The following is a 26,841-nucleotide window of genomic DNA, read 5'->3' as shown; positions in this document are numbered from 1 at the left end:
CACCTTAGAGACACAGCCCAGTGTTCACTCCAACCGTGTCCAGTGGTTCAAAGACGGACACAAAAGAACGACTGCAGTGCATTGTGGAGTGACTGCACGAAACCATCTTATTCTCGCACGTGAATCGTTGTCTCGGAATGTGGCTTAATAATTGCACTAAGCCCATCTGCCTGCAGGCAGCTGCTAAAAGGTCCAGTCCATTGTTTTCCAGCTGCACGTGCCAGCCTTTCCTTGGGCCACAGCGAGATCTCAGGCTGCTGCACCATCAGCTCAATCTGACTTCTGCATTTTTTTTTGGTCCCTGATCTGACCAGTAGAATTCATGTAAGGTAGCAGGAGAAACAGATTGAATTCCGGTCTGTCTGTCTCCCGGTTCCATGGATCTCACACGGTATTTGTCCTGTATTCTGTTTCCAATAGGTTTTGGGAATTTTGTTTATTTGTTTGGTGTTTGTTGGATTTTTTTGTGTGATGATATAGGTAAAAGAATTTATCAACGCAGAGCTCCTGGCTCACTTGTATTCTTCTGAGGACCAAAACACTCTAATGGAGGAGTCGGCTGAACAGGCGCAGAGGCGAGATGAAATGCTCCGCATGTACCAAGCACTAAAGGAAGCCCTAGCAATCATCGGCGATATTAGCACTAGCACCGTCTCGACCCCTGCACCCCCTCCTGTAGATGACTCTTGGCTTCAGCAGGCCCGCAGGTAAGGATCCTCAAATCTGTGTTGCAATGAAATTTAGGACGGCATCAGCAGCTCCCTCCCTGCCTGTCTTTTTGGGCAGATACTCCTCCAGGTCTTTACTGACGTTTGTGAGGGAAATCAAAACATTTTCTCACATACACATTTTCTATGGGTATGTATGTAAACATTAGACAAGATATTTGCCTCGTAGAAGACCGTCCAGTGGATTTGTAGCTTGTCTGATGCTTCAGATAGCAGCCACTTCTGTCACCCCCATGGTGGATCCACAAGGTCCCTTCTTGCAAACTGTTAGAATAATTCAGCATCTCAGGCTCCGTGTCCTAGAAAATCCACTTAACAGAACATTATTAGAACTCTAATATTAAAATCCATTACATTTACCTCTTTGCTCGTATGTTTATTTCTGACTATCATAAAGCATGCTGTCTGTGGTGTGAGACTTAAATATATGTGATGCTCTGACATTGACGGCAAAGGAAAATGCCTAGAAAAAACAATTGTCGTAGGCATAACCAAATTTTTCATAATATATATAAAAATAATAAAATAAAATGAACCAAACCCCCAAACCTCACCTTACTAAAGTTCTTGAATCTCTTGATATTTCACTAGATCGCCTCCGCCAAGTCCCTCAACTCAGAGAAGACCTACATTAAACAATCCCCCAACCAGACCTTTATCTGGCCGAGGACCTGCTCCTGCAATCCCATCTCCAGGCCCTCAGTCGGGGGCTCCCCCAGTCCCGTTCCGCCCAGGACCACTGCCTCCATTTCCAAGTGGTGGTGAAGCCCTTGGAGGACCTCCCCAGGTTCCCTCTCGGCCGACCCGGGCTCCTCCCAGCGTCCCAAGGTAAGATGTCTCGTCTTCCTGGTGGTGGGCATGGTTCTCTCCCTCTAGCATAACAGACAGGTTCTGCACTGTGTCAGAAAGTAGAGAACGGTTGTTGAATAAGTCTTGTAACAAAGCAAAATTGGGCATTCCCTGCAGAGAGTCAGAGGCGGTTTGAGGAACCAATTTTTAGTGCAAATAGGACTTTTTGAAAAGATAGAAAGTTTTTTCATTAAAAAAAAATAAATCCAGCCAGTCAATTTGAAGACACTGAGTTATCTATCTTACACTAAGAACCCCTGCTCTGGTTGTGTTGTCCCCACGTAGGGGTTCACAGAGAGAGAGGCCACCTACCCTCCACCAGAAGGGTGGTACAACAGGGTACAACAACTCACGTCTGCCGTTCTGAGTCCTCACCAGAGGAAGTGATGGCTCTTCCGGGAGAGCACAAGAGCAATCCTTGTAGAATCCTTGTAGAACCAGTGGAACAAACTGATAGGAGTCTGGTTCGTATTCCACAAGGCAAGTAATTTACAGCCAGTTGTAAACAGTCCATAGTTGTCCAACACAGTAGATCATACGGTACAAAACAGTTAAGGAGCAGGATTTTCATCACCACATTGTTTCCTTTCCTTCCCAGGGCTTTACATTTATCAGTACTTTTTAAAGTAGCTTTTCATATTTTATAATTTTCTGTGGCATTAACTGCTTTTTTAATGTAAGTTATATGAATAAAATGTCCTTAATATTTATTTTCACAATGATGTAATACATGTAATCACTCTATATATATATATGAAAGCCTCTGATTCCAAGGGCTTTGGTAACTTCCTAAATTAAGAGAGGCATGGATAGATTAGGTAATGTTGGAACAAAGGGGTTTCTCCATTTTTAATAAACTAACTGTTACATTAAAATTAGTCACAGTTTGCAAACAAACAGAAAAAAAAGCCAGTGAAATAGAAACAAAAAGAAAATGTGCACCTTTTTCAATTTTAGAAATGCTAATTGAGAAGGGAACCTTTGGAGAAAAACTTTGTGTGAGATCTGTTGTAGTTGTCAGTAACTTAAATTTGAGGCTGTTTCTAATATAATTACCCTTTATAATATGAAGAATAAATAAATGAGCTATATCAAAGGACTTAAGTATTTTTATATATTCCCTGTGAAAAGGGCGTTGTTGCATCAGTGCCCAACCATGAAATGCTCTCTTTCATCTTGGTGGCTATCCCGTAGCTTGCAGGAGAGAAACCTAGAATTGCCTTTCTGGGTACTAAACTGAAAGGGAAGATGTCCAAGCAGCATCCCCTCGCTGGGAGAGCCTGGGTGTTTCCCCTGTGCCATCAGAGGATAAATCACAGGCTAGGCACAGGAATGAGGTCCAGTGTTTTGTCGGTTGTACTACTGGAGAGAACCATAGCTCCCTGGCATCCCTGAGCATGTCTCCTTCGTCCTGCCTGGCTGTGATTTTGCATGAACGCTGCTTTCCTGAGGCGGCTTGCCAAGAGCATGTCTGATGATAATCTTTTTGATGCTAAAGTGATAGGTGGGATGGAGACCAGAAAGGAATTTTCTAGCGCACAAAAGACACTCGGGTAAGCAGCCCACGAACAGCTCAATTTACGACTGCCGCTGGTGGCGTGCAACGCGGTGGCCGATAAAGGAGGTCAGTGTTTTTAAAATGCTGTAGCGGGATAAATAATTGAATGTACGACTGCCTGACATTTCTGTGGAAAAAAAATATCTGCAATACACATCTTCTGGCCTGGATCCTAGATGTCTTTTTCAGAGCTATGAAAGCCTCAGACATAAAAAAAAAATCTCAGCTGCTTAAGAATGAAGGAAGGGTTTGCCGTTTTGCTGAAACTTCAGGTTTCTCCTGCTGACTAAACTCGGAGGGAGGAAATCCCAGGGAAGGGGCTGCAGGGGAAATCACCTGAGGGGGACAGTGTGGCCAGCTCCTGCGCCTATTAAACGTTTCTTTTGAGCCCTGGAATTTCTGCTACGCTCGGTCTGGTTTTAATAACAGCCTTCGCAGGATCATAGGAAATTGACTCAGAAAATGGGTCTGAGATATTAAAAGGGGGAAAAAAAAATAGTTTTGAGGAAGAGATCTTGTGGAAACTTGAGCTTTCTCTGTGACTTATTTTTGAACAGGGGCTCTGTGCTCTGACTGCTCTTCCACCATTTTCTGCAATGATTACTTGAAGTGTCAGGATCTCTCATATCTAGGGAAATAGTTTAGCTTCCTGAGAAGAAGTAAGTTGTATTTTTTAAAGTTCATCTAGCTTTCCAAAGAGCTTTTTGTTGCAGCCCCCGGCACTGTCACGTGGAGCTGAAAATCCTGAAATGCTGAAGAAATATAAGCTTTCTATTTTCTCCTGTTCTGCCTTAAGATAAAAAAAATTATTTTCAGGGGTAAGACTTGGATCATCCTTTTCCAATGAGCGGCTGAGCACACGTTTGGTTTGTAGAATTGGGCACCTTATAGTGAGATACAGCCCCTGCCTTTAAAAAAAAAAAAAAAAATCCTTTTTTTCCACAACTTATTAGCATTTAATCAAAGGAATTGTACAGAAATGGTGAGCTCTCGGCATTTTCTCCGTGTTCCTCGCTTACTGTACCGGCAAAGGAAAAGGGTTAGTGGAGCAGGACATAATTTTCTTCCTTACTTTGCTCTGATTCTAAAGCTGGTTTGGGTTATGTGCTCTGAATATTTCTGTAAGGAAACAGAAACTATTTGCATGATACATGCCTCTTTTAATTAATCCCACTTGAGGTGGGTGGATCTCTCCCAGTAAAGCCTGTGAGTAAAGGCCCCTGGCTTTAAGGGCTTGATGCCAAAGCATATATGATTTGTGAAATATTCCCTGCTGCCAGAATTTAGATTATTCCCCCTCTCTCTTAAAAGGCTGCAGTAGTATTTTGAAAGAAAATGCAGCTGTGCGCTCGCTTTGGTAAGACGGCTTTAAGCAGGCACTAGAGCCACTTTAGCTTACCATGATGTGCGTTCGCCTGCCTGTTGGAAAGCCTGATCTTGACCAATTTTAGTTCTACTGTGGATGCTTTGATTTACGGCTTTTAAATGTCCTGAATGGGAATCTCAGCTTTGCAAACAATTGAATTGGAAATGTTTCCCTCCTGGCAGCAGAGCCCATGGTGTTAGTGGGTGCTCCCCTTTTCTCTCGGTGTCCTGCTCTGCAATGCTACTGTGGAATCATGAAGGCTTTCCCAGCAAAGCACCAGAGATTGTTACGCGCTTTGCCATTAAGACAAACACGACCCCACTCGATGTGGAACCCTGGGACCTGGGTTCTTGAAGGGCTGGACCATCCACTCAAGCAGGCAGGAACAAAAATTGCTCTGAAACACATGTGTCTCGCCCTCAGGCACGCTGGTGCTCGGTCCCTGGGGCCGAGGGTGGTCTTTACATGTGAGGTAAGCCGTGGGGAGAGACCTCATGTTGTGCTGTTTGTGAACAGTCCCATACTCTCCCTACAATTTACTTCAGCCCACAGCCAGCCAGCATGGAAGGGGTGATGGCCGCTATGCAGCTACATTTTATTATGCCGCTGAGGCTAAATACATGACCTGTTGTGTTTGTAACTAATCTACGTTGTAAGCCATCATTACGTATTTCTGCCAACCTGGCACAAAAAAGTACTTACACTTGACAGTAATTACAGTTAGAAATTTCCAGACAAAGTCAGAAGCGCTGCAGAAAGCATCACTGCCTAGATGTGGACGTTTCCTGGTCCATGGGCTCTGTACTCAGCTCTTTGATTGCCAAATATCAACCATTGAGTAAGTTTTCTGCGATGGATTTTTATGGATTAGAGTTCTTTGGAAAGATTTAATGTAATGTCTAACCCTGTGCATTGAAAGATAAGGGGATTCCTTGCAAAAATTGCACGTGATCCTCTGATTAAAATCTGTCATAGTGCATAGGCAGATAAGGCCAGAAGGGTTATCCTGCCTTAGCCTGGCAATCTCCTCTCTTCTGGAAGCTTGACCTTGCAGCCTTAATAGCTTACTACTGTATTTTTAATGGAATATAAATAATAATCAAACAGCCATTGCATCAAACTTTTCTGGCAGGATGAATAAGTGCTCACCTTAAAGCATTTGCATGCTGAGTTGGATGATCTCAATCTGAACACCCAAGTAGAGGAGCACAGCTCCGTCCAGCGGTAGCATCCATTTGTCCTCTTTGAATGGATCTTCCGTGAAGTTTATATTCCAAAAGTATAATCAGCAGTTAGAAGCGTTTCAAGCAAGGAAAGAGAGTGTTACATAGAGGGATTTCAAAACCCTGCTGAATTTCAGGGAAAAAAGAAAGGCAAATAATAACTAGTTTAATTCTGCATTTCCTGTCTGTGATCACAAGAATAAACAGCTACCTGGGTGCTGCAAAGCCAGAGCCCATCACAGGAGGGATACTGCTCTTCCATAGTCAGTATGTTTCCAACTCTCCCTGTCCAAAGGACCTCAAAATCACAAGACTTATGAGAATATCAGTTATTCTTTCTGTGATTTCTGGCTTGGGCAAAGACAGCTCTGTGTAATTTGTTACCAGTCTAATTTACATTTCTTGTTGAAATGCACACCCAGTAATACGTTCCTTTTGCTGCTGGCTGCTTCAAGCAGAAGACTCCATTTATTTTCCTTTATCTCTTAGAAAGGAGCTCTGCTTTCCCCCCTCCTCCACTGGCTCCTTTATCACTATTTTGCTTTCCCTTTTTTCTGCCCTTCCCTCGCTGTCCCTTTCTTGACCATCCTGTTTGCTTCCTCTTTCACATTCTCCCTCCACTTTGTTTCCTGCCCGGTACATTTGTCTCCCTTCCCCACGTATTCCCTCCTTTCCTTCTCACCGTCTTGTCTTGGTTTCTTTCCAACTTCTCCCTTCCCTGGCACCTTTATAAATCTGTCTCCTGCTGCTTGCATTTCTGTCTTATTTTAAAGTTTTTTCAGACAGTTTTCAAACCATAAAATGCACTGTTTGGCAATCTTACTTAACAGCAGCCTGGTGTCAGTGCTGTGACAACCATTAGAAACACGAGCTACACTACTTAGGGTAGCCATACTACCATGTGCAAAACCAGTTGAGGAATACTGGTCATCTTACCAGGGGTCAGGTCCTAACAGAAGCAATGAAAGAAGTAGCATTCTGAATGAGGATAAATATTGGAGGGATTGGCCGGAAAGCAGGTCACAGCAAGTTTTGAAAACATGTGAAAATAGCACAATAGAACAACTCTTGTGGTTTCATTATAATTCTGCAATACTGATCTGACGAGAAATTGGGAATGGCATTTGCAGAGAACTGAGTCTTCAGCTGCCTGAACTGTGATGCTGTGAGAGATTAGGGGGGGGTGTCTCTGCTTCTGCTCCAGGAGCTTCACTGACTGCTGCCCCTAAAAGGATGGCTTTCTTCCAGACTAGGAATAGGATTTTGTTCACTGCCTTCCTTCATATACCTCTCCTCCAGATGAGTGTCCTGAAAATCAAGTAAAACAAAGTTCAAGGGATGTCAGACACTGCAGCCTAGGTACTGTATCTGCTGCCACTGACTCTAACTCCATCAGCATCTCCTTTTCTCAGCCAGAGGCAGGGTCTCCACTTCCCGTCTTCAGCGGTCTAGGAATTTTCTGATGGGCAATACACCATGACAGTTGAACAAATGTATCTGAAGAGTCACTTGTTCTACGTGGAGTTTAGGTTTGATCTTATTTATTATATCTCAGGTAGTTTTGATTGTCTTTGGTATTGTTCCTGAGCTACTGGCTCCTGCCTTATTGAACAAAATACTGTTTTTAAACCGAGGTGAACTAGGAGAGATCCGTTTGATTTGGACTGTTACAAGTTACTTTCAAAGTTCAGCAAAGAGGATCAGGCTGGAAGATGATGGCTCTTCATTACTCTCAGTGTAGACCAGTCCCATGTGATGGGGAAGGGCAAGTAAAAATGATGCAAGAGAGAGGAAGACAGAAAAAGAAGGAACCTGAAAAGAGTTGAAAGAAGTGATTCTGGGATAAAGATGATGATGTGAGTGCAGTCCTCAAACACAGTGGAAGCTTGCTTTGGGAGTGTCAGCTGGATGAATAAGTAATTTATTCTGTTAGGTATTTTCAGCAAAAACTTTTCTTTTTTGCTTCCTTAGCCTTTTCTCTCCAAGATGCTGTTAGTAGAAGGAAATGGGTTTTATTTTTAGCATATCTCAACTTGAAAAAGGAAAGCAGAATCAAATGATAGCAAATGTTGTTTGCCAGAAATACAGGAACCTGAAGATGTGTTTTGTCCCCAGTAATTATTTAATTTCATAACAGAGTAGTTTAATAACAGCTGCCATGAAGGCTATCCGGGGTTACAGCAGGGGTGTTTAGCAGGAAATTCCTTGCCTTGTCTGAAAGAGAGAGCAGAACAGCAATGCGTTTCTAGCCTTCCTTATGCTAGAAGAGAAAATATATGATGGTAAATAGAGAGAAAGCAGTGATGATTTGAACTTCCCGAACCTGCAGGCATCTTGAAAGGCTCTTCTTGAAACTCTCCTGTCCTCAGCAAGCTGTATCGGATCATTAGTGAATGAGGGCACTCAATGGCTACATTACCAACGGTGACACTGATAATTACGTTAGTTGTCATCATGGACGAGAAGAGGTGCCGCTCCAGCTGGAGGTGAGAACCAGGATGTTGGCTTCCTTTCTTTTCAAGGTAAGTAAAAAGGAGAGAGGCAAAAAGGCAGAGGAAGGTCAAAAGCGAGTAGGAAGGAAGACCAGAGTGGGCAGAAGTAGACGCGGTGTTCAAAGACAGGGTACGTGATTCACGTTGATGCTGAACAGTACAGCTAAACACAGACCAGTACACAAGACTTGTGCTACTGTGTGAAAATTAGATGATCCTCCTGCTGGTTTCGTGGCCCTTTTGGTGTCATCTTCTGTGGGCAGAGGAAGGTAGAGCAGCATTCTGAAGGCATCACTCGGCACTCCTAAGTCTGTCTTCTTCCACGGGCAGTTTTGATCCTCTTGACCACCCTGACCTAGGGTTTCTGAAAGGCTGGGACAGTCCTCCATGAATGTGTTGCACACTTACTTACTTGACATGTTCCCTGCTGAAGGGCAAACAAGAACACACAGTTTGTTAAGAATAATAGTCTTTCTTGGTCATTCCATTGAATTAATATTTTTGTTTATTCAAGCTGTTTTCCATATGACACATTAATTCCCTGAAATGACTAATTCAAAAATGCAGCACCCACATAAACATACAAACATATTCGGATGTGTCTGTGATAGACATTAATTTATGATGGTCATATAGAAAACATAGCTTGAGTTGCAAATAATAAATTAATCTAGTGGAGCATCATATTTTGGACCTCTTTGCCTCTGAAAGGAGTATCTGTGTTAAGTTAAATCACGCACAGTAGAACCTCAGTAACCCTAATGCTTTGGAACAGTGTTAGCATTTGAATTAATGGACATTTATATTGCTGCAGTGCAGTGGTAGCTAGTGAAAGGACAAAGTCTTCCCATTCACTCTTACTTTTGTGTTTCTTTCACTGAAAAGAAATAGGTATCAGATAAAACAGCATAATCTAACCACTTTAACTTGCTTACACGTAACACAAAAATTCTTCCACTGAGTACTGTGCAGCTGGGTCATTTGAAATAGTGAGGTTCAGCTGCATGTATAGCTGTACAAGATCTGGCAGAACAGTCGCAGCACGCCCTCTATGCATTTCTGGAGCCTGATACACATGCGTTCAGCTGGGGAGTACTTCAGAACTGGCATGCATCCCCAAACACCGCGCTGCGGGCCTCAGTGCTTCCGTTCCTGACTTGCCCGCCGATGGTAATCCTGTGGGCATGCTTACTAGAGACATTTCGTGTTTGACAAAATTACGTTTTTCAGTATAGAAAAAAAAGGTGAGAAGTTTTCACTCTCTTGGACCATTACGTTGGGCCATCTCAGACAGATACTCCCCAACTACTTTTTCCTTTCATCACCACTGAGTGCTGTTTCTCATTTCTTCCATAATCATCATCTCCTCCTGATTCTTGTCCATGATTCCTGCTTTACTCCTCCTAATGTCATCATCCTTTTTCCATTTTTCCTACTTTTTTTTTTTTTTTTGGACCTGTGTGAATAGAATCAAATGCCTTTCCTCCTCTTGCTTTTCCACTTCCACTCAAGATCCCTTCTCCTGAGTTGATGTTCAGGAGACTCCGCAGTAGCCATGCCGCATCTGCTGTAGGCCAGAAAGATTTTTAACTATGCATAGACTGTAGAGTAACTGATCAGCCCTACAAACCATGTCTTGCCTCCATTCTTCTACCATGATGACGACAGTAGTTTCACTTCTGGTTTGGCTTTTCTTCCAAACCCAGAGGCTGGTGGAGGTCGAGAGGTACCATATAAGAGTTACATAGACTGATATAAGAACCGGGAAAAGTAGAGGCTAAGCTGTACGGGTGTCTCAGGATCTTACTGAGACAGAGAAAAGCATATAAAAATAAAATCAGTCAAGGCATTACAACTATCCCAAGAACAAGCTACTTAGTCTCTCTAAATAATCACCCAAATGAGAAACTATATTTCTTCCTCACCTGAAGTAAGTCACTCTCTTATCCTCTTATTGCATGCCTCGCATCCCGATTTGTATTGTCACCTAAAATAAAATTTGCCCACAGTCAGACCTAAAGCCGCTTGGAGATTTTGTTTAAATATTTTCTCGTTAAATTCTGCAAAGACAATGTCACGTATCAGGGTACTCTGAGAAGGCTGCGTTATAGGGAAACCAAGATCATGGAAAAGGGAGAGAATAGCGGACTTTTGTTTACAATTTCAGATCTATAGGATGTATCATAAAATACAGTTATGTGCATGCCTTCCCCAAGTGTTCTCTGGTGGTCACAAGCAAACAAGAACGTTAAACGTAAGTGTAAATAAAAGCCTTTTATTTAGAAGTATGTTAGCTGTGCTCTGGGAAGAGAAGCCATCTTCTTCGAGCGGGGCCTCCCATGGTAATTACAGCCATGCTTTACTGAAAGCATATTTTGTGGACTCTGTGTGGGGAGCGATAGCGCTTCTCAAAAGGCAAATGCTTGAAGAGCTCCCATATGTTTCTGATCGAACTTTAAGTCTAGACTTGCTTTATTTAGTTTCTTTTGCTCTGCATTTGCCTAGCTAAAGTTTTTAGGAGTTCTTTTAAAAGTGGAAAAATGGGGTGTGCTGCTTAGGTTAAAAATAAATGTAAAACTTTTCCTTTTTTAAAAAGTTTTTGCATGGGGGTAAGAGTTATCCTCTGTTCAAAACCCCACTGAGTTCTTCAAAGGAGGAGTCTCTGCAGCAACATCAGGGAGTTATTAAATACATACTTAGTCCACAATTTTCATTGGTAAATTCTTTATGTCTGCTTAATGTGTGCTAGTTAGAAGAACTGATTCTTTCTGCAGACTCGTTTACTCAACCCTGGGGACCTATGATCTCCTGCCCCTTTAGCACTAACTTTTACAAACACTGTTTCCTTTTTTTTTTTTTTTTTTTTTTTAAAAAATAAAAAGCCAAAAAACCCCCAACCAAAAAAACCCCAACAGACTGAGCAGCCCGTTAAAGGGGCCAGGCACCGGGACTCGGCCCCAGAAATCAAAAACCCAGCTGAAATGTTGGAGACAATAACCAAATTGGAATTACCGCAGCAGTGACATTTTTATAAGAAGGAGCTTTCTATGAATCGGGAGCCGCCTTTCGGGGCCTGCGAACAGCTCAGCAGCACGAATGCACCCCCGGGCCGTCAGAGTCGGTCCGATAACGCAGAGAAAAACGCGGTCCGCGCCGTCTCTACCGCTATCATCTTCTGGCCTCAGACTAAACATTTAATTGGGCTTAGTCACATATTTACTCACTGACATGGCAGCTAGTGCGGAGCAGGGCTCCGGGGGAGGTTGTTTTTCTCTGGTTTTCCCCTGCTCCGTCCACAGACAGGCTGGAGCTCCCCCTGCCGCTCTGCGCCCCAGGATACTGCCCGTTTGCTCCACGCTACCCCACATTTGGAGGGTCTGGCGGCACTCCTTTATGTAACCTTCGCGCAGAAAGCGATGGTGCCAAAATCACCCCAGGCTTCCCTCAGAACTGCGTTTTTCGGAGGTGCCCAGGACAGAGAGGAAGCCGGGGGGGGGGGGGGGGGGGCTATGTTTGGAAGGAGCAGCGCAGTGCTGGTTGCCGGCTCCATCTCGGGGAGCGCTTGCGCTCCCAGTCACCACGCCGGGCGTAAAGGAGGGGAAGAGGCAAGAGATGGGGGTGAGATTGCTTTTAGAGGAATGAAAAGGTCTGAATCCTACTCCCAGTGTAAAAATGATCACGTAATGACTTGTCACCTTGACGGGGAAATCTAGTGACAGGTAACTTCTGGGCTTGTCCTTTCGCTCACTCTGACTTGAGCTTCGTCTGGTGCCGGTTGTCACTGCATGCCGGTGGCTAACGAAGCCATGGTCTCTTCCCCGAGCTGAACCCTGCGCTGTGCTCTGCCCAGGGACTCGGGAGCACGGCCCCTCCTGCTGCGTAACTGGCACGGGGAACCGGACACTGCCCTGGAGACTGTCGGCAGCGGGACTAGAGGTGAACGGTGCTTTTGCAGGTCTTTTCCCAAACATCTGCCACTCCTCTGGAAGGCACCTCTGGTTTCCAGGGTGCGGATCCCACTCCCCTCGTCATGGCGCGCAGGGTTCAGGAGCTGGAAGGAAGCCCTACACAACTGCTTGGGAGCCAGGCAGCACCCTCACAGGGGCAGAGGAGAAGGGCTGGAGCTAAGGAGAGGTCTGCCCGTTCCTCCCGTACGTCCCTGCCTGTACCCGTTGGGAGGAGGCATGCAAGCGTACGTATCAGAGCATCCCAGATGCACGCGTGCGTCTCCGCGCGGAGGTGCTCACTGTTCGGATCAGGGCTGGGCCGGAGTGACCGTTCAAAATAATGGTCGGAGTGCAATAGCAGCTCTGGGTCAAGGAGGAAATGGGGCTCAGACCTGGTTTTGGTTCAGGTTTGTTTTGACTGATTATATCCAGGAAACCCTCCCACTGTGCTCTCCGGTTTCTGATCCTGCTGGGCTAAATAGCAATTTGACTAAATTACATTGTTTTAATCCGGCGTGCCGCATTCAACCTGGTATTAAAACTCATGCTTGGGCTCATATCTTTTAAATTTGATATGAAGACAGCTGTATGCATTTTCCCTTGTTTGTAAATTGTATACACATGATACGAAGTTTTCAGTAAGCACTAAACAATGCAATGTGAGGCATTTCAACAAAGGAATAATTTAATGCAACCCAGCAGAAATGCGGAGCCTTAGAAGTGGTTCTTCATGAAACTACGAATTTTGGAAATGGGTCCAGAAGACCTACACTGGAGCAACACAAGAAACAATAGTTAAGAGAGTAACATTTTTTCTGTAAGAAATATACACCATGAAGAAATTATATTTTGCCTATTTTTTTTGCTTGTTGATTTACTTGAGCGCTTCAGTTGGCATAGTTTGTGTTCGTTGCATGTTAGGGATTAAAATTCTCATTTCTTCACCGAAACAGAATCTTGTCGTACAAGAAGCACTTTGAGCCAAGCAAGACTTTTTCTGTCAAGTGCAAATTTGTCTCGTATATGATGTTCCAGTCAAAGAAGATTAACGTTGTTACATTCTTTTCATCTTCTATTTAGCTTTAACAGAATGAGACACGTTTCCTTTGTAACCTTCAGAGACAGGAGCGGTTCCTACTTTCACAGGTGGAGGACGGCGTTAGAGAGGGCCGTACAATTTGTCTTGGCCATTAACGAAGTCTGCTGAAGCCATTAAAGAAAATGGGGAGCAAAATCACTGTGTAAGAGATGGGTTGGAATAACTGCAGCAACAAAACCCTGCTGAGGGTGCTGGCAAGCTAGCGAAGGGAGCAGGTTGGCTGTGAGGAGCAGTCTATTAGGTATGTTTTTGTAGCACAAAGCGATGCCGGGCAGAACTGTCTGAGGTAGTGCAGGTGCCGGAGGCCAAACAGGTATCGTCATCTCAGATTCTGGCAGGCTCTGGTCAGCGGTGGGCTGGTTTAGCCCAAGTGGAATGGGGCGTTAACAAAATACTCTCGTAACTAAGCTGACGGAGTTACCTCCACACAGCGCTGGTATGAACCGCGTACCCTAAATACACACAAAAAATGAGAGCAATTAGGTAGGTACCAGAGGGAAGGTGTCTGCACCTCCAGCGGAGCTGGCGTGTCATCCTTGGATGGAGCGTGAGGGAGGGGAAGGTCTCAGCCTGGGCTACCCGGGCTCAGCCTGGGCCGCAGGTGGAACACGCGCAGGGACCGTACCGCTGCCGTCTTAATCTTGCACTGTGGTCTCTCATCAGCTGCCAATGCAGGCCGAGTTGAAATGCGGGGGTCTGCAGTACACAGGAGCCTGTGATGAATCAGCCGTTTGAAATAGGGGAATAAAGACCCGTAAGTCCTCCCCAAAAATCTGGGACTCCCTTAGCAGTTACTGAAGTTGATAGAGGAGCAATTAGTGGTAAACGAATGAATCCAGAAGCCATAGCTGTAGAAGCCATAGCTGTGGCTAGCATTTTCATAACTGGCTATTGATACAAAGCTTGAAATTTGTGCCTCAAATTCAGGCACGCTGGCGTGGCTCCAGGTGGCCCAACTGTGCAAGAAGCTGCAGTTTGTTCTGCTTCTGCAAACAGCGGCTGAAGTCACCTGCAGGCTGTCTTCCCAAATCCAGCTGGCCGCTCTGAAACGTGCCCGTAAGTCCGCTCTGTGGCTGGCCAGGCTGGGACCGACCCCTGAGAAAACAGAACTGTGTTTGGAGAATAGCTAGGCTGTCTGTCGGGCGAGAGCCGAGGCACGGTGTGCACGTGGCAAACCCATCGCTTGCTTCCCTGTTGTGGATGCTTAGGGCTGTCGTGCCTCAGTGTACGCGGAAACGATTGTTGTGTTCAGGTGCACGTGGATGTTCACAGAGCGACAGCGAGAGGTGCCAGGTTCGTTCTCAGTGTTTGTGCTTATTGTTTCTTCTCTCTCTCTCTCTCTCTCTCTCCAGTCGAAGACCACCCCCTTCACCTACTCGGCCCACTGTAATTCGTCCGTTAGATTCATCCCTGTTAGACTAAAAGAAGTTTCTGGCATGTCATTCATTGTTAACCAAATATGTGGAAGCAAATTGCTTGATAACTGTTGCAATAACCAATGTATAGCCGCATGTATGGACGCCTATCGGCAAGTAACCAATTTTACTGATATACTCTCTGTCCATTCCGCATTGTTTATGAGGTCTTAAATGTTTTGGGAAGGTCTGTGCTGCCTTGACTTTTCCTTTTGCAGTAGCTGATGTTAGCTAACTTACTGACACACGTGTTCACCCAGGCAACTGTGCTCACACTCTTGTACAGTCAGAGGAGGGCTTGACTTTGTGTGTGTTTGTGCATGGGTTGATTTGATCTGCTGCTTTTTTTTCCTCTTATCTGAAAGGAGTCTTGCTTTTATTTGTACCTTTCAGGGTTTCTGTCACTTGGAATTACAGTTTTGCCCATTCTCTTTTTGAATGGCTAAACTGGGCAGAGAAAACCAATGTGGGTTCTTATCAAGCTCTTCTGAAGGCCCCACACTTCCACGTTTCAGAAGCTTGCTGGATGGCTGCTTCTCCTATAGTTTCTCCTTACCCAAAGCCTAGTTTCAAAGGAATGATGTTAAACAAGAAGGGCGTGCGTGGGACAATGCGCGTTTTACTTTCTTTCCCCACTGGCAGCTGACATGCTCAGCTGGTTGGGTGGTTGGTGAGGACCGGGCCGCGGTGCTCCAGCTTGCGAGGCTCAGTGCGGAGCCGTCTCACCCTTGCAGCAAGGATGTGAAAGGGTGGTTTGAAGAGCCAGTACGTGACAGAGCAGCGTGTGCCAGCTCGCTTTGTCCTCTGCTAGTGTTTGCTCACAGTCGTACTCCCACTGAACTCACGGGAAGCCTTGGGGGTATGCGAGTGTGTGTAGTATGTATAAATGCGCTGTGCGTCAGGATGCAGAGAATTGAGCGTTGCCATCAGTCATCTGGTGAAACGGAAGGAGATACAGATATATGCACAGCTGTAAACGGGCTACCGCTCCTCTGCCCACCGTGTGAGCCAATTCACAGAGCTATGGCCTAGATTCGCATCTGAGTTTTCCAAGGGTCCGGTTTGGATGTGAGATATTTGCTCACACCAGTGGATAAAGTTCCACTGTGTCCCCTATCTAAAGATTTTCTCTTTGCATCGCTCGAAGTCCTGCACAGCTCAGGTCAGGGTTACTCTATTCAGCCAGGTACTGAGAAGCGCTCAGCTGTGCATCCTGGCAATGTGTTATTTTAGCAGATGGTCACTTGCAGAGGTACTCTCTGCCTGTTGTTTTACACATTCTATATTCATGCGTTATAAAAACCTGTTGTCTTAAATGCATTACTTTAAATACTTAGGGTCAGTGTCACCCCTGTAGCTTAAAACTTCGTGAGTTGACAGACTTAAACTAGAGATGAATTTGTCCTTGTGTCTTCAGAAAATTTTAATTGCTGTTATTACAATTGTGGTTACAGATCCCTAGGCAAAGCAATTGGTGGTTTCAAAGGCCCCCAGTATAATCAGTCTAATAAATTCATTTATTGAGACTGCATGTAGGGCTCCAGTATGCTGTAGCCCCATGGTTAGGAAGAATCCAATCAAAGAGCCACAACAAATGGGGATTTAGCCTATTAAGTATTCCCAGACTGCTGATTAACTAACCGTTGTGTTCACCACTGAAGCAAATCGTGTTTCGGCTTGCATAAGAGAGAGGAACTTGGGAAAGCATCATGATTTGTACGTTAGCTTAACTTTAATTTCCTGTCAACCTCATACTTGTGACACGCACCTGGGGAGTCTAGAGGTCAACATCTGAAGCACAGAGAAGATGGAGTTTGTCAGAGCACCGGCATCTTGGTGATCTCGGAAGACTGCTTAAGCGGCCAGTGTTTGTTTGGAGAACAGGCCCAGATCTCCAACACCAAGTGCACAGAAGCAGCTTTCAAGGAAAAAAAAAAAGAAAGGTTGCAAACCCAACCAGAGTCATATTGATTTTTATTACATAAAAAGAAAACATATTTTGATGATTTTTCTTGGGTTCTACACTGTGTAGCACTCTCTGCTGTAGCATGCAGTGCATCTATGAGATGAATTTTAAAGATAGCTATAGTAGTCCATACTCTTGCCCAGCCAGCGTATCGTTATCAGAACTCTCTGTTCCTGACTGGCAGCTGCCTGCGGACAGAAAGCCAAGCCCTGCGCCTCTTCCACTTCAGCCACAGAAAGCCGCTTTAACCCCAGATTTTGAGATTCATTCAGCCACATTGCAAGGCCGTGGTCCGGATTTATCCCACCGTACCCTAAACACTTGACTTAGTTGCCCAAGGTCCCCTTTGTTCAGTGGAAAGAGGCAGCACCTCCAGAAGGTGATTCAGACCGGCGTGACTGCATGGGAGAGGGTGGTGGTAACGCTGGTGAGTTAGGAGCCTCAATTAGATGACATAGATCCTGGCCTAAAAACATGTTTTTAAATCCTTTGTAGTTGAGACTCCTTAATTTACTTTAATGAGTGTTTCTGTCAAGAATAAGGAAGTAGGTAGCACTGTTCAGCACTGTCCTTAACTCTGCCCTCCAATAAAATGTATTTCTCAGCAGTAATCCTGAACTGCAAATGAAGCTCTCAAGGGTGGATTTACCCGAAAGAGGAGGAGGAGGAGGAGGCGGTGAGGCGCCTGTGGCCCCGCTGTCAGCACCATCTGGTTCTGCGCTCGACGCTGAGGTTGTGAGACGCAGCTGCACAGCCCTCCCTCCCTCTGCATCCTCCTTCGGATCACGTCGGAATCTGGCCCTGCGCCTGAAATGCACCACTGTTAGGTGTGCAGGTTAATAATTAGCCTTGAGCACAGATCCAGAGTTTGATGATTTTACCTCTAACTTCTTGCATATACGCTCTTCAGAATAAACTACACAGAATTGTTGTTTGTAGGAAAAATTAACTAAGCGCTGTCCTCCCAACCTCGGCCCGTTTCCTCCTGCTGTACAGTGCCTGGAACCAGTTGTTTGTCCCGCTCGCTCCTGATGCTGGTGAGTCGTGTCTCTCCTGACCCTTGTTCTCAGAGGAGCAGCCTCGGCAGCAACTCGTTCCACGCCTGAAGGACAGCAGGATGAGCACCCCGTGGATCTGCTAGAGGGACTGGCAACCTCCCACTGGCCACCGTCCCCTCTGCAGACACCCTTAACAGGGTGAACTAAGCCCGAACTCCCGTATCCAAGAAGCGCGGGTTGCTCTCCCTTTCTTTGATTCCCTCTGGAAAAGCTCCAAAGATTTCCAGGGCGTGGTGGCGATGCCCGTTAAGCAACAGCAAGGTTTCTGATCGTATGTGAGGTGCGTAATTAGCTTGGCGATGTACGTAGCTAAGTTTCAGGAGGGTGCTCATCTACTATTGCATTTAGGCTAAGCCTAACTCGCTGCCTAGAGAACGTGTTCCTCCTCACCTCGTCATGGCTGACCAACAGCTGAAGAGCTTGCGTGTGCCGTAAATAGCTCTCGGCCTTTAATCTCAAGGGATCTTGTGTTAGGATTAAAAAGATTGTATGTTCAATGAAAAGGCTTATGTACATAGTTAATGTGTGTTTATTTTATTGCTGATCTTGTTGCACTTTCTGAGTAAGCCTCATAAAAGTAGATTATTTATTATATTAAAGGAGATACATTATAGGTTACGGCATCTCGTGTTAAAGCATAACTTAGAAAATATTCTACTGTATCGCAGACAGCTACCCTAAACAACGTGTATACAGCATATTGAGATTACTGGCTAGTTCTGTCTTTCTGTCTTAAAGTAGTCTCCTGAATTCAGAGCAGACCTGTTCTGCACCTGCGACACCGGGGGAGCATCCGACCTCTCGTGTGCGTACGGCACAGTTCCTCCCGCCGCAGCACTGAACCTCCTCCCCGGGCTCTAGCAGAACAGCTCCCTTGTGTAAATGAATGTTACTCTGCCTGTCTTTCCTCTTGCTTTGTCCGCAGGCGAGCTGATACCGATGGCTCCTCCCGTCCAGACAGTCCTCCACTCTTGCTTGATATATGATTTGTCCCGTCTTGCCGGCTGTTTGCTTTACTGCCTGTCTCTTTACTTTTCCAGGATGGTGTAAACGATGACTTCTTTTTGTAAGAAGCAAACGCTTAATTTCTTTCTGAATTTTGCTCTGTATGTTAATGCCCTACTTCATACGAGCCAAAACATCTGCCTTTGGTTTCGTACTCTGTAAATGGTTCCTGGTGTTGACCTTTGAGCACAGCAAGTCGATTCCCGAAACCATGGTCACTACTGAGCGTCACATACACCTGCTGTAAAAATGTTATTCTGCATTTCTGAACCTGAAATAAACTGTAACTCTTGATGGGCTTTTATTATTACTTTCTGGATGCGCATGAGTGGTCTTCTGTCTCTCGCACCATCATCTCAGCGTGCCACGCTCCGCCTCTGTGGGGACCGCAACGAGGATTTATCGGAGACGCGCGTTGCATTGAGATCACTGGAGATGTCGTTAAAAGGGGTGAAGGGGGAGAAGTAACTCGTGGGAAGCATTCAGCCTGCTGCCCCGCTGGGGGCTTGGAGAGCTGCAGAGATGTTTTGCTGGGAAGTGGCTGAGTGTTTTTCAAGCCGTACCTGGTATTCATTTCACTGCTGGGGAAAACGTGTTTTGGGGGAGATTCAGAGCCGAGCAGAAGGCCAGGCTGAGTCCTCCAGAGCGGGAGCTGGCGTAAAACCGTGCGTGTGTATGTGTTACGTCTGGAAGGGATTTCCCCCAAAAGGGGTTGTGTACAAAGGCGCAGATGTCTTGATGACTCAATTCCTCCTTCAGATCAGTACGAGCCAAGTAACCGGAATCGGTGCTTGGAGGAGACGGTCTGTATGGCACAACGGCTGCCTACGGGAGAGGACGTTTCTCACTGAGCGCAACAGCCAGGACGTTGGTCCTTAGGCTTTGGGAGAGGGGGGAGCGAATGGTGGGATGAGCAAAGCAGCAACGTCCCCATCGTATTCACTTGCTTGCTGTCACGTTTGGAGAGATTTCTTTGTTTTTAATGGCTATGCCTGAGGCAGTCTGTGCACTCCCCCTCAGCGAACAGCAGTGTCACACGTGTCCCATCCGGCTGGAGTGCGTTACGTACCCCTGTACGAGTTCGGTTCCCGGCAACACGTCAGTGCTGTACGCTGGGGAACGGGAGGAACAGCCGCTCTTTAACCGCTGCGCTGGCCATCAGCTGCCGAGGGTCTCTCCTGCTAGGGCTGGCAGTAGATTCGTTGCACGACCGTCACCCACGTTTTTAACCTCCCCAGCAAAGTCCCCTCCAGACATCCCAATCCAGCCCATAGGCCACCTTGTTTGATCATTCCCAATTTCATCAGAACCTCACTTAAAAAAGGTCTACTCCAGGAACAGTGTTTGAAGCAGATAGTGGCGCAAATTTTAAGGTTGGCGGGGGAAAAGCGCTTCCAGAGGATATTATTTGCTGCAAGAAAATTAGAAAGCCTGTGACCAGCGACCTCCACACTTGTGATGTGATTGTCCGAGTTCTCTGGCGCCAGCGAGTCAGATGGGAAGCGGTGAGGATGAAAGCGAAGGCTGTGCTGAGAGCCAGCTGATTCTAATCTTGCTCTTTTCCTTAATGTGCATGTTCTGTGCCTTTTTCTCTTAACCCATTTTATTAAGATAATTTTGTATATGAGTCATTTTATTGTATCTTGACCTTTTGTTTTAAATCTCTTCTCCTCCCCTCCCTGTGAATTTTGGGTTATTTTTTGTCTTTTTCCTAGGCGACCTCCACCAGCTGTTCCAGGAAGATCGTCCTAACACATCTTTTTTTTTTTTTGTTATATGCGATCTTTTTTTTTTTTTTTTTCCAAAATTATTTTTAATTTGCACTACCCTATTTGTAAATGAAAGATTTTATTTTCAGATGTCAATGATAAGCCTGGATATAAAGACAATTAAAAGTTCTGCCTACAAAATGAATGTGTGCTGGTTTTCTCTTGAAGGGTCTACCAACTCTTTCTCAAATGCAGCCATTCACACCCCATGGAAGCAATTGCCTGGGCTCTGTGGAGACTCCCACCCTCGCAGGTGATGGAGGGAGGGACGTTCTGCTGGGATTCCACCATCGCTTCCGAATTCGTACACCACCAGGATTGCTCTGTAGAAATGCCTTTGGCTCAGCGTTAGCAGGAAGAAGAGCAGCCAGCTTCTTTGACAACAAAAGACTCCTAAGGGGTGTCTGAGGCACCGGCGGCAGCACCTGACTGTGTGCAGAGCGGAAAAGTCAGAGGAAGAGATTGCAACAGTCTCTTCCACTGATGAATCTGCACAATTATAAATAAATCACAGCTGCTCTGACCATTTTGTTTACAAGGTAAACCTCTGAATTCCTTGCGAGCCAACCTCATTGGAGCATCTGAGCTCAAATAGCTGTAAGTAGCTAACTCTGGGATTCCAAATGTGTCTGTTCCTATGGGAAAGATAAAATCTGGGATTTAATGTTGAGAAGATGTGCTTGTTTTGGGTGCCAGGGAAGTATATGAAGAGTAAGTCTAAAAAGGGAAAATTGATGGGATTTATTGACTTTTCTTCTCGTGTGAAAACAAAGGGATATCTCACACACCATTGCAGATAAATCAGAGGGAAGTGCACAGATACACACTGGAGGTACAACGCAGCATCAGGACTCCAGCCTGTTGTTTCAGGAGCGCAAACAAGACATTTCTTTGTAGTAGGAACTTCATGGTGAGAGGGAGCTGCAGCAGCGCTGACTCAGGGCACAGGGGCAGGAGAGTAGAGATCAGCATCCCGTGCGTAGAAGGGGCCTGACAAGACACAGGCTGTGCTCGGCTCCAAGCACAGCTTTGCTGAATTTGGGCAATTCCTCCTGTTCCAGCTGATTTAGGTCCCTGCTGACCTCTCCTATAGCCAGAGAGCTGCTCAACCGCCTACATGTGCTGGTAAATGCCAGACACTGAGTTTGCTCAAATTAAAAGGGGGTGCAAAGCCCAGGGAGTTGTAGACTTACACAGATTTTTTTTTTTTTCTTTCTTCTCACTTAGACTTTGTCTTTCCGTAGAGGTTAACAGAAGAAACAGCAATAGTATTAGCAAAAAGGGGGGGGGGAAACCCCAAGTACAGCAGTTCTTAGGAGAGGGAGATAATGATTCGTGCTAGCCCTTTCAACTGTGTGCACTAAACTAGGAACTGCTGGAGCTGGAAAGGGTGCAGTGATGGGCAGTGTGCTTCCCAGTGCCCTGGGAAAGGGGAGAAATGGAGGCTCCGAACCAATCCGTGAACACAACTGTCCCAAGAGCAGGGGAGCTCAGACTGGCCGTATCTTTCATCTGTGGGACTCATCGCTGTCAGGTACCGAGGCAAACAAACCTCAGCGGAGTTCAGGGATTGTGTATTTTCAGGACCGCTACAGAAGCGACGGCGGTTGGAGCCAGCAGGCTCTGAAGGAGGTTCGGGTCGTGCTTCACCTCTCGGGTAAGAGGGAATGGGAACAGGCTGCATTTCACAAGCTGCTTTTTTTTCTGGGTTGTTCAAAAATGCCTTCCGCACTGGGGGAACCTCTCGCTGCATTCCCTCTGGGATACAGCGTGGTACCAACAGACGAACCAACAACAAATAAGAGGTGTATGGCCTGACCTGCAGCACCCCAACCAGGAGCTGCTGCCGCCCCCCTGGCTGCCAGCTGACCTCCGTGCCTTAGGCTGTAGGGCACAAACGTCGTTCTTGGGGCGTTTTATGGTATTAAACCTTTCACAGAAATCTTTACCTTCTTCTGAAGTATTTGATTAAAAAAATACTGTTGGAAATAGGAACTTCTGGTTTTCTGGTAGCTATTCCTAAAATCTCCTGAGTAGAAAGACAAAGGCGTTGGTGTGCTGAGAAACCTTGGCACATTTTTTTAGCATCACCTCACAGGATGACTTTCTGAAGAAGCTGTTTAACCTTGTCTGTGCTATTTCCACCCTGCAATGGTATACATTCTGTGGCTAGCTGGAGAAGGCTAAGGGTGCTGCAGCTGGTGGCATCATGTGTCCTGGGCTACTTTTCAATGGCTGGGTTAGGACCAAAATCCTATTTTGGTTTCCTGATCATTCACGTTGTCGCTGTTGCCCCTCACATCACAAAGCTGAGAAAACCTTAGTGATTACTGTGGGAATTGAAGAGATATAAAGATCTGACCTTCAAAGACTAAAGCTTCACTCTTTCCAGCCTTCCCGGATCCAGTCTCCCACGTGGGGAGGGACGTGGACCCCTGACAGCACGGTGTGGGTGGCTGACGCTTGCCTTTCCCTGCAGCAGAGGCTCTGGATGGAGATTCCAGACGGCACGTGGCAGCAGCTCCCCCAGGAGCGAGGCTTATCCCCAGCCAGTTTACAATTACTCGCATTTGGCCAGCTTCAAATCAAAAGAAAATGTCCCATTGAAGCACTCGATCTCAGTGGACTTGGAAACTTAAAGAAACTGCGCTTCTTTGTAATGCAAAATAATTTTTAACTCTTTAGAGCTGGTTGATGACGATGCGGTGGCAGGCAAACTGGGCAGGACCTATCTCTTTGGTCTCAGCGCGCGCTCCATCAGGGAAGCCGCAGGTTGGCACGCTTGGGTAGCGAATGCTCAAAGGGCATCCAGCCTTACAGCTGAGCCGGGCGCAGAGCTACGGCACAGTGCTGCTCTGTAGGGCACGCTCTGACCTCGGGCACAAAGACCTACTCATAATGGCCATTTGTGCGGTATCTTAAATAACTTCAGCAGCATTGCAGAGCACGTATCCTCTGGAGAGGGTCAGAGAAGTCCCAGGAAACTCTGCCTGGCTTTTGTGTCTTCTCCCTGGCTCTCCTTTGCGTTCTTCCTCCTTCAGAACCCCTCTGTGCATCCAGGCCGTGGCCCGGGCTTTACCTTATTTTAAGCCTCCCAGGTTAGGGCGAGCAGGGTAGCCGTGTGGGCAAGCTAAGGGGATCTCTGGGCAAGGACTGAGGCTGAGGAGGAGGTGAAGGGAAGGAGCTGGATGGAGCAGAGCGGCCTGGGGCTGCGGGCAGGGATGAAACTGCCTGTGGTGGGCTGGACGGGACACATCCTGCACTCCGCCTGGAGCTGGGCGGATGTAGCCTGCTGAATCGACCACAGCCCAGGGATCTGCGTTGGTGATCCACTGGGATCCAGCTGCGGCAGAGGCGACGGTGGTGGTCTGTGCCCATTTCCACGTGGGACGATCTCTGGGTAGTTGATGTTTGCACTTAGCCTAACACTGAGCGGGTTTTGAGAGTCTGAATTTGGGAAGAGTATTTTGGGGGAAATGTTTCTCCTTGGGCAAATGGGTGCGGGAGAAACTCTGCTTTCTTGTAACCTCTGCCGTGACAGACATTACCGGCAGGAGCCAGGCAGGCTAGATTTGATTTACTTGTGATTTACACTCCAGCCTCGCCCTACCAATGGACCCTGCGAATCGGCTTTGGATGGCAGCGTGACAATGGCATTAGCCCAGCGTGAGATGGGGCATCCGGGTTGCTGAGCTGCTTTCTGGGAAAGCTCCTTGTTAAAAAAAACAGTTGTCTTTCCAAAGAACTACAAAATGTCATCCTCGCTGTGAGCTACTCCACGCTCCCTGCGAGACTGGAGTCTGTGCGTGCTAAACCTCCGCAGGTTTTCTTTAATTAAAACCAAAATGAGATGTAGTCGTCACCATGACGACAACAGCAACATTTAACACTTGGCAAGAGCTGTAACAAAGCACTGGAGGTGTTGGGAACTCCGCCGGGGGTTGCTGGTTTCCGAGAAAGCCCAAGAAGCGCACAGCAAGCACCCGCTCGCTGGGGTGAGACGCGGTGCTCGACGGGATGGGGTAAATCAAGCAGAAAGTTGCACTTCTGCAGCGCCGGGTTTCCAAAAGAGAAAAGTTTCATAAAACCCCAGGTAATGCCAAACCCATCCCTGCGAGGTGGGGCTGGGGCAGGTGTGTGCATCCCTTCCCTCCGGCCGGTTCTGCTCCCTGGGGCAGCCGCAGCGGGGCCAGGGTGCCGAGGGACGGTACCAGATGGGAGCAGGGAAAGGGAAAGCGCCGGGGAAGCCATCCCGGCACAGGGCCGGCTCGTCCTGGCCTCCAGCAGGACTTGTTTGCCGGGAGCGCCCTCTGTTGCGGTGTGTGCAGTGCCGGACAGATGGCCGCTGGACAGACGGTGCTGGACAGGACCCGGATGGGCCCTGCCGCTGCTGCAGCAGCCTGGCAGCTGGTGAGTGCACCCACAAGGGTCTGCGCTGAGCCCCATCTCTCTGGCTCGGGGTCTCGCCCTGCGGCGAGGCCGGATCCACCTCTGGGAGGGGGTCAGAGGGGGGAAGAAGGTGTCTTGCCTCCTCATCCCCCCCTCTATTCTGGCATCGGCGACCGGTGGGGTGCAGGTCAGCAGGGCTCTGCAGCGCACCCATCCCAAGCGCCCCTGTGCTCGGTCCTGTGGCTCCGGCAGCACCCGCTGCCCCCTGAGCTGCCACCCTGCCCGCAGCAACCCTCACCCAGCCCCTTTCCCTCCAGCCCTCCCGGAGAAGTGCTGTTAGTCCCTGTCGCGCACATTGAGGACCCTGGGGCTGAGGGCCTCCGCGAGCGTGCCATGGGGCATGTCTGAGCCAGATGTGTTTCTGTGTGGTGTTTCTGGTCAGGGGATGCGCATCCCCTCTGCACCCCTCAAACGCAGGTATGGGTCTGCGTGATCGGAGCACGCACCACCCTGCTCGCCTGCACCCCGAGCTGCTGAACGGATTGGCTGATCTGCAGGGTTCGGCTCCTTCCTTCGCCAAAACCAAGCAGGTCAGGTCTGGAAATAGATGCTGAGGGTAAGGCAAACGTGGTCCTCGTTGCTGTGCGAGAGGCTTTATTGGGCTGATGTCCTCTCCCCGGGGCTGTCCCCCAGCAAGGACATACACAGCAGAGGGTGCCCCCTGAGCCAGGCCTACATGAGGAACCTGGAGAGGTCCTCCTTGATTTCAGCCTCGTCCCACGGCCCATAGATGTTGTCCTTGGTCAGCTGAAAGCGGATGAGGCAGTAAGGGCAGAGGCAGGAGATGGCGAGCAGCAGCGAGGTGAAGAGCACGGCACCCACGCTGGACACGGTGGCCAGCCCCGCCAGCGCTGCCAGCGCAAACAGCACCGTCACCCCCACGTAGCATCGGGGTGTCTGGGCTTTCAGTTTCTTCTGCAGCATTGGCCAGAGCGCAAAGATCTGCATGGCGAAGGTGACCATGACAAAAGCATGGAGGGAGCGAGGCAGGCGGGAGGCCAAGCACACCGAGGCAAAGATGGCCATGTTGAGGGACAGCGTGCTGGAGACGATGGCGGCATTGGCGCCGTAGTCGAAGAAGATGAGGTGACCGAGGAGCATGAGGGCTGACATGGCATAGATGGTGTCCGTGCTGATGGACTCCGTCAGTGTTTTCAGCACCGGCGAGAAGCCGTAGGTGAAGGCAGCGAACACCAGCGTGCTCTTCAGGTCAGCCCACCGCGTCCGCCCGCTCTCCCGCCGCCCGGCCCCGCCGTCCACGGCGTCGAAGAGGACGTAGCCGAGCAGGGAGGAGACCAGGGCCACCCCGAAAAGCCCCTGCGGGCTCAGCACCCCGGCGTCCATGTACCACCAGGTGACAACGAAGATGCAGACGCTGCACAGCTGCTGCACCACTGCTCCCGACTGGAAAACGACGGCCCGGTACCGGTACCGGCGGGCGTGCACGTTCTTCCGCAGCTCCCCCAGGAACCGCTGGTCCACGTAGTTATCGGGGAAGGGCTGCCGCTCGTACAGCACCTTCTGCCACCGCCGCCCGGGGACCGGCTCCATCTCCCCGGGCCGGGCGGGGAAGGGGCCCCTCCGCCGTACGCGCACCCGCGGCCCCGGCCCCGGCCCCGCCGCCTCCGCCGGGCCCCGATGGCGGCGCAAGGGACGCCGGGGCGCTCGGGGCTGCCACCTGCCGGCGGGAACCCCCGGCAAACCGTGCTCTTTACCCCGGAAGCAGCGGCTGGGGGGAGTTTGTGCCCCGGGAGGTGCTGGGGCAGGGGGGGCTGGCAGCAGCTCCGGGGGGCCCGCCCCGGGATGGGGGCTGCCCGGGCCAGGGAGGACCTGGTGGAAGCAGGAGGGGTGAGGAGGGGGCAGCAGTGCTGGGCACCGTCAGGCCTGCGAGGGTTCCCCCCCAAGGCTGCCCTCCCC

General features: G+C 48.1%; 2 protein-coding genes across 6 annotated transcripts in view; one reads left to right on the top strand and one right to left on the bottom strand.

Annotated features, from left to right (window-relative positions):
* DNM3 (dynamin 3) overlaps window positions 1-21,761 on the top strand; it is a 183,153-nt gene extending 161,392 nt beyond the window's left edge. For 2 of the 5 annotated variants that reach the window (XM_075760262.1, XM_075760261.1), the window contains 3 exons: window positions 481-707; window positions 1,320-1,556; window positions 14,615-17,382. In XM_075760262.1, coding sequence (XP_075616377.1) covers window positions 481-707; window positions 1,320-1,556; window positions 14,615-14,684 — 534 coding nt within the window. In that variant the 3' untranslated portion in view covers window positions 14,685-17,382. Of the gene's footprint in view, window positions 1-480; window positions 708-1,319; window positions 1,557-14,614; window positions 17,383-18,741 lie in introns of those variants that run through there. The other 3 variants (XM_075760263.1, XM_075760264.1, XM_075760265.1) reach the window with 3 other exon arrangements.
* Window positions 21,762-25,491: 3,730 nt separating this feature from the next.
* On the bottom strand, window positions 25,492-26,603 carry PIGC (phosphatidylinositol glycan anchor biosynthesis class C). Its single transcript, XM_075760266.1, has one exon. The coding sequence runs from the start codon at window positions 26,473-26,475 to the stop codon at window positions 25,597-25,599; it is 879 nt and encodes a 292-aa protein (XP_075616381.1). The 5' UTR covers window positions 26,476-26,603; the 3' UTR covers window positions 25,492-25,596.
* Between the last annotated feature and the right edge of the window lie 238 nt (window positions 26,604-26,841).

This window comes from Balearica regulorum, chromosome 8 (assembly GCF_011004875.1).
Source record: "Balearica regulorum gibbericeps isolate bBalReg1 chromosome 8, bBalReg1.pri, whole genome shotgun sequence".
Classification (NCBI taxonomy): domain Eukaryota; kingdom Metazoa; phylum Chordata; class Aves; order Gruiformes; family Gruidae; genus Balearica; species Balearica regulorum.
This window is presented reverse-complemented; position numbering and strand designations above follow the sequence as displayed.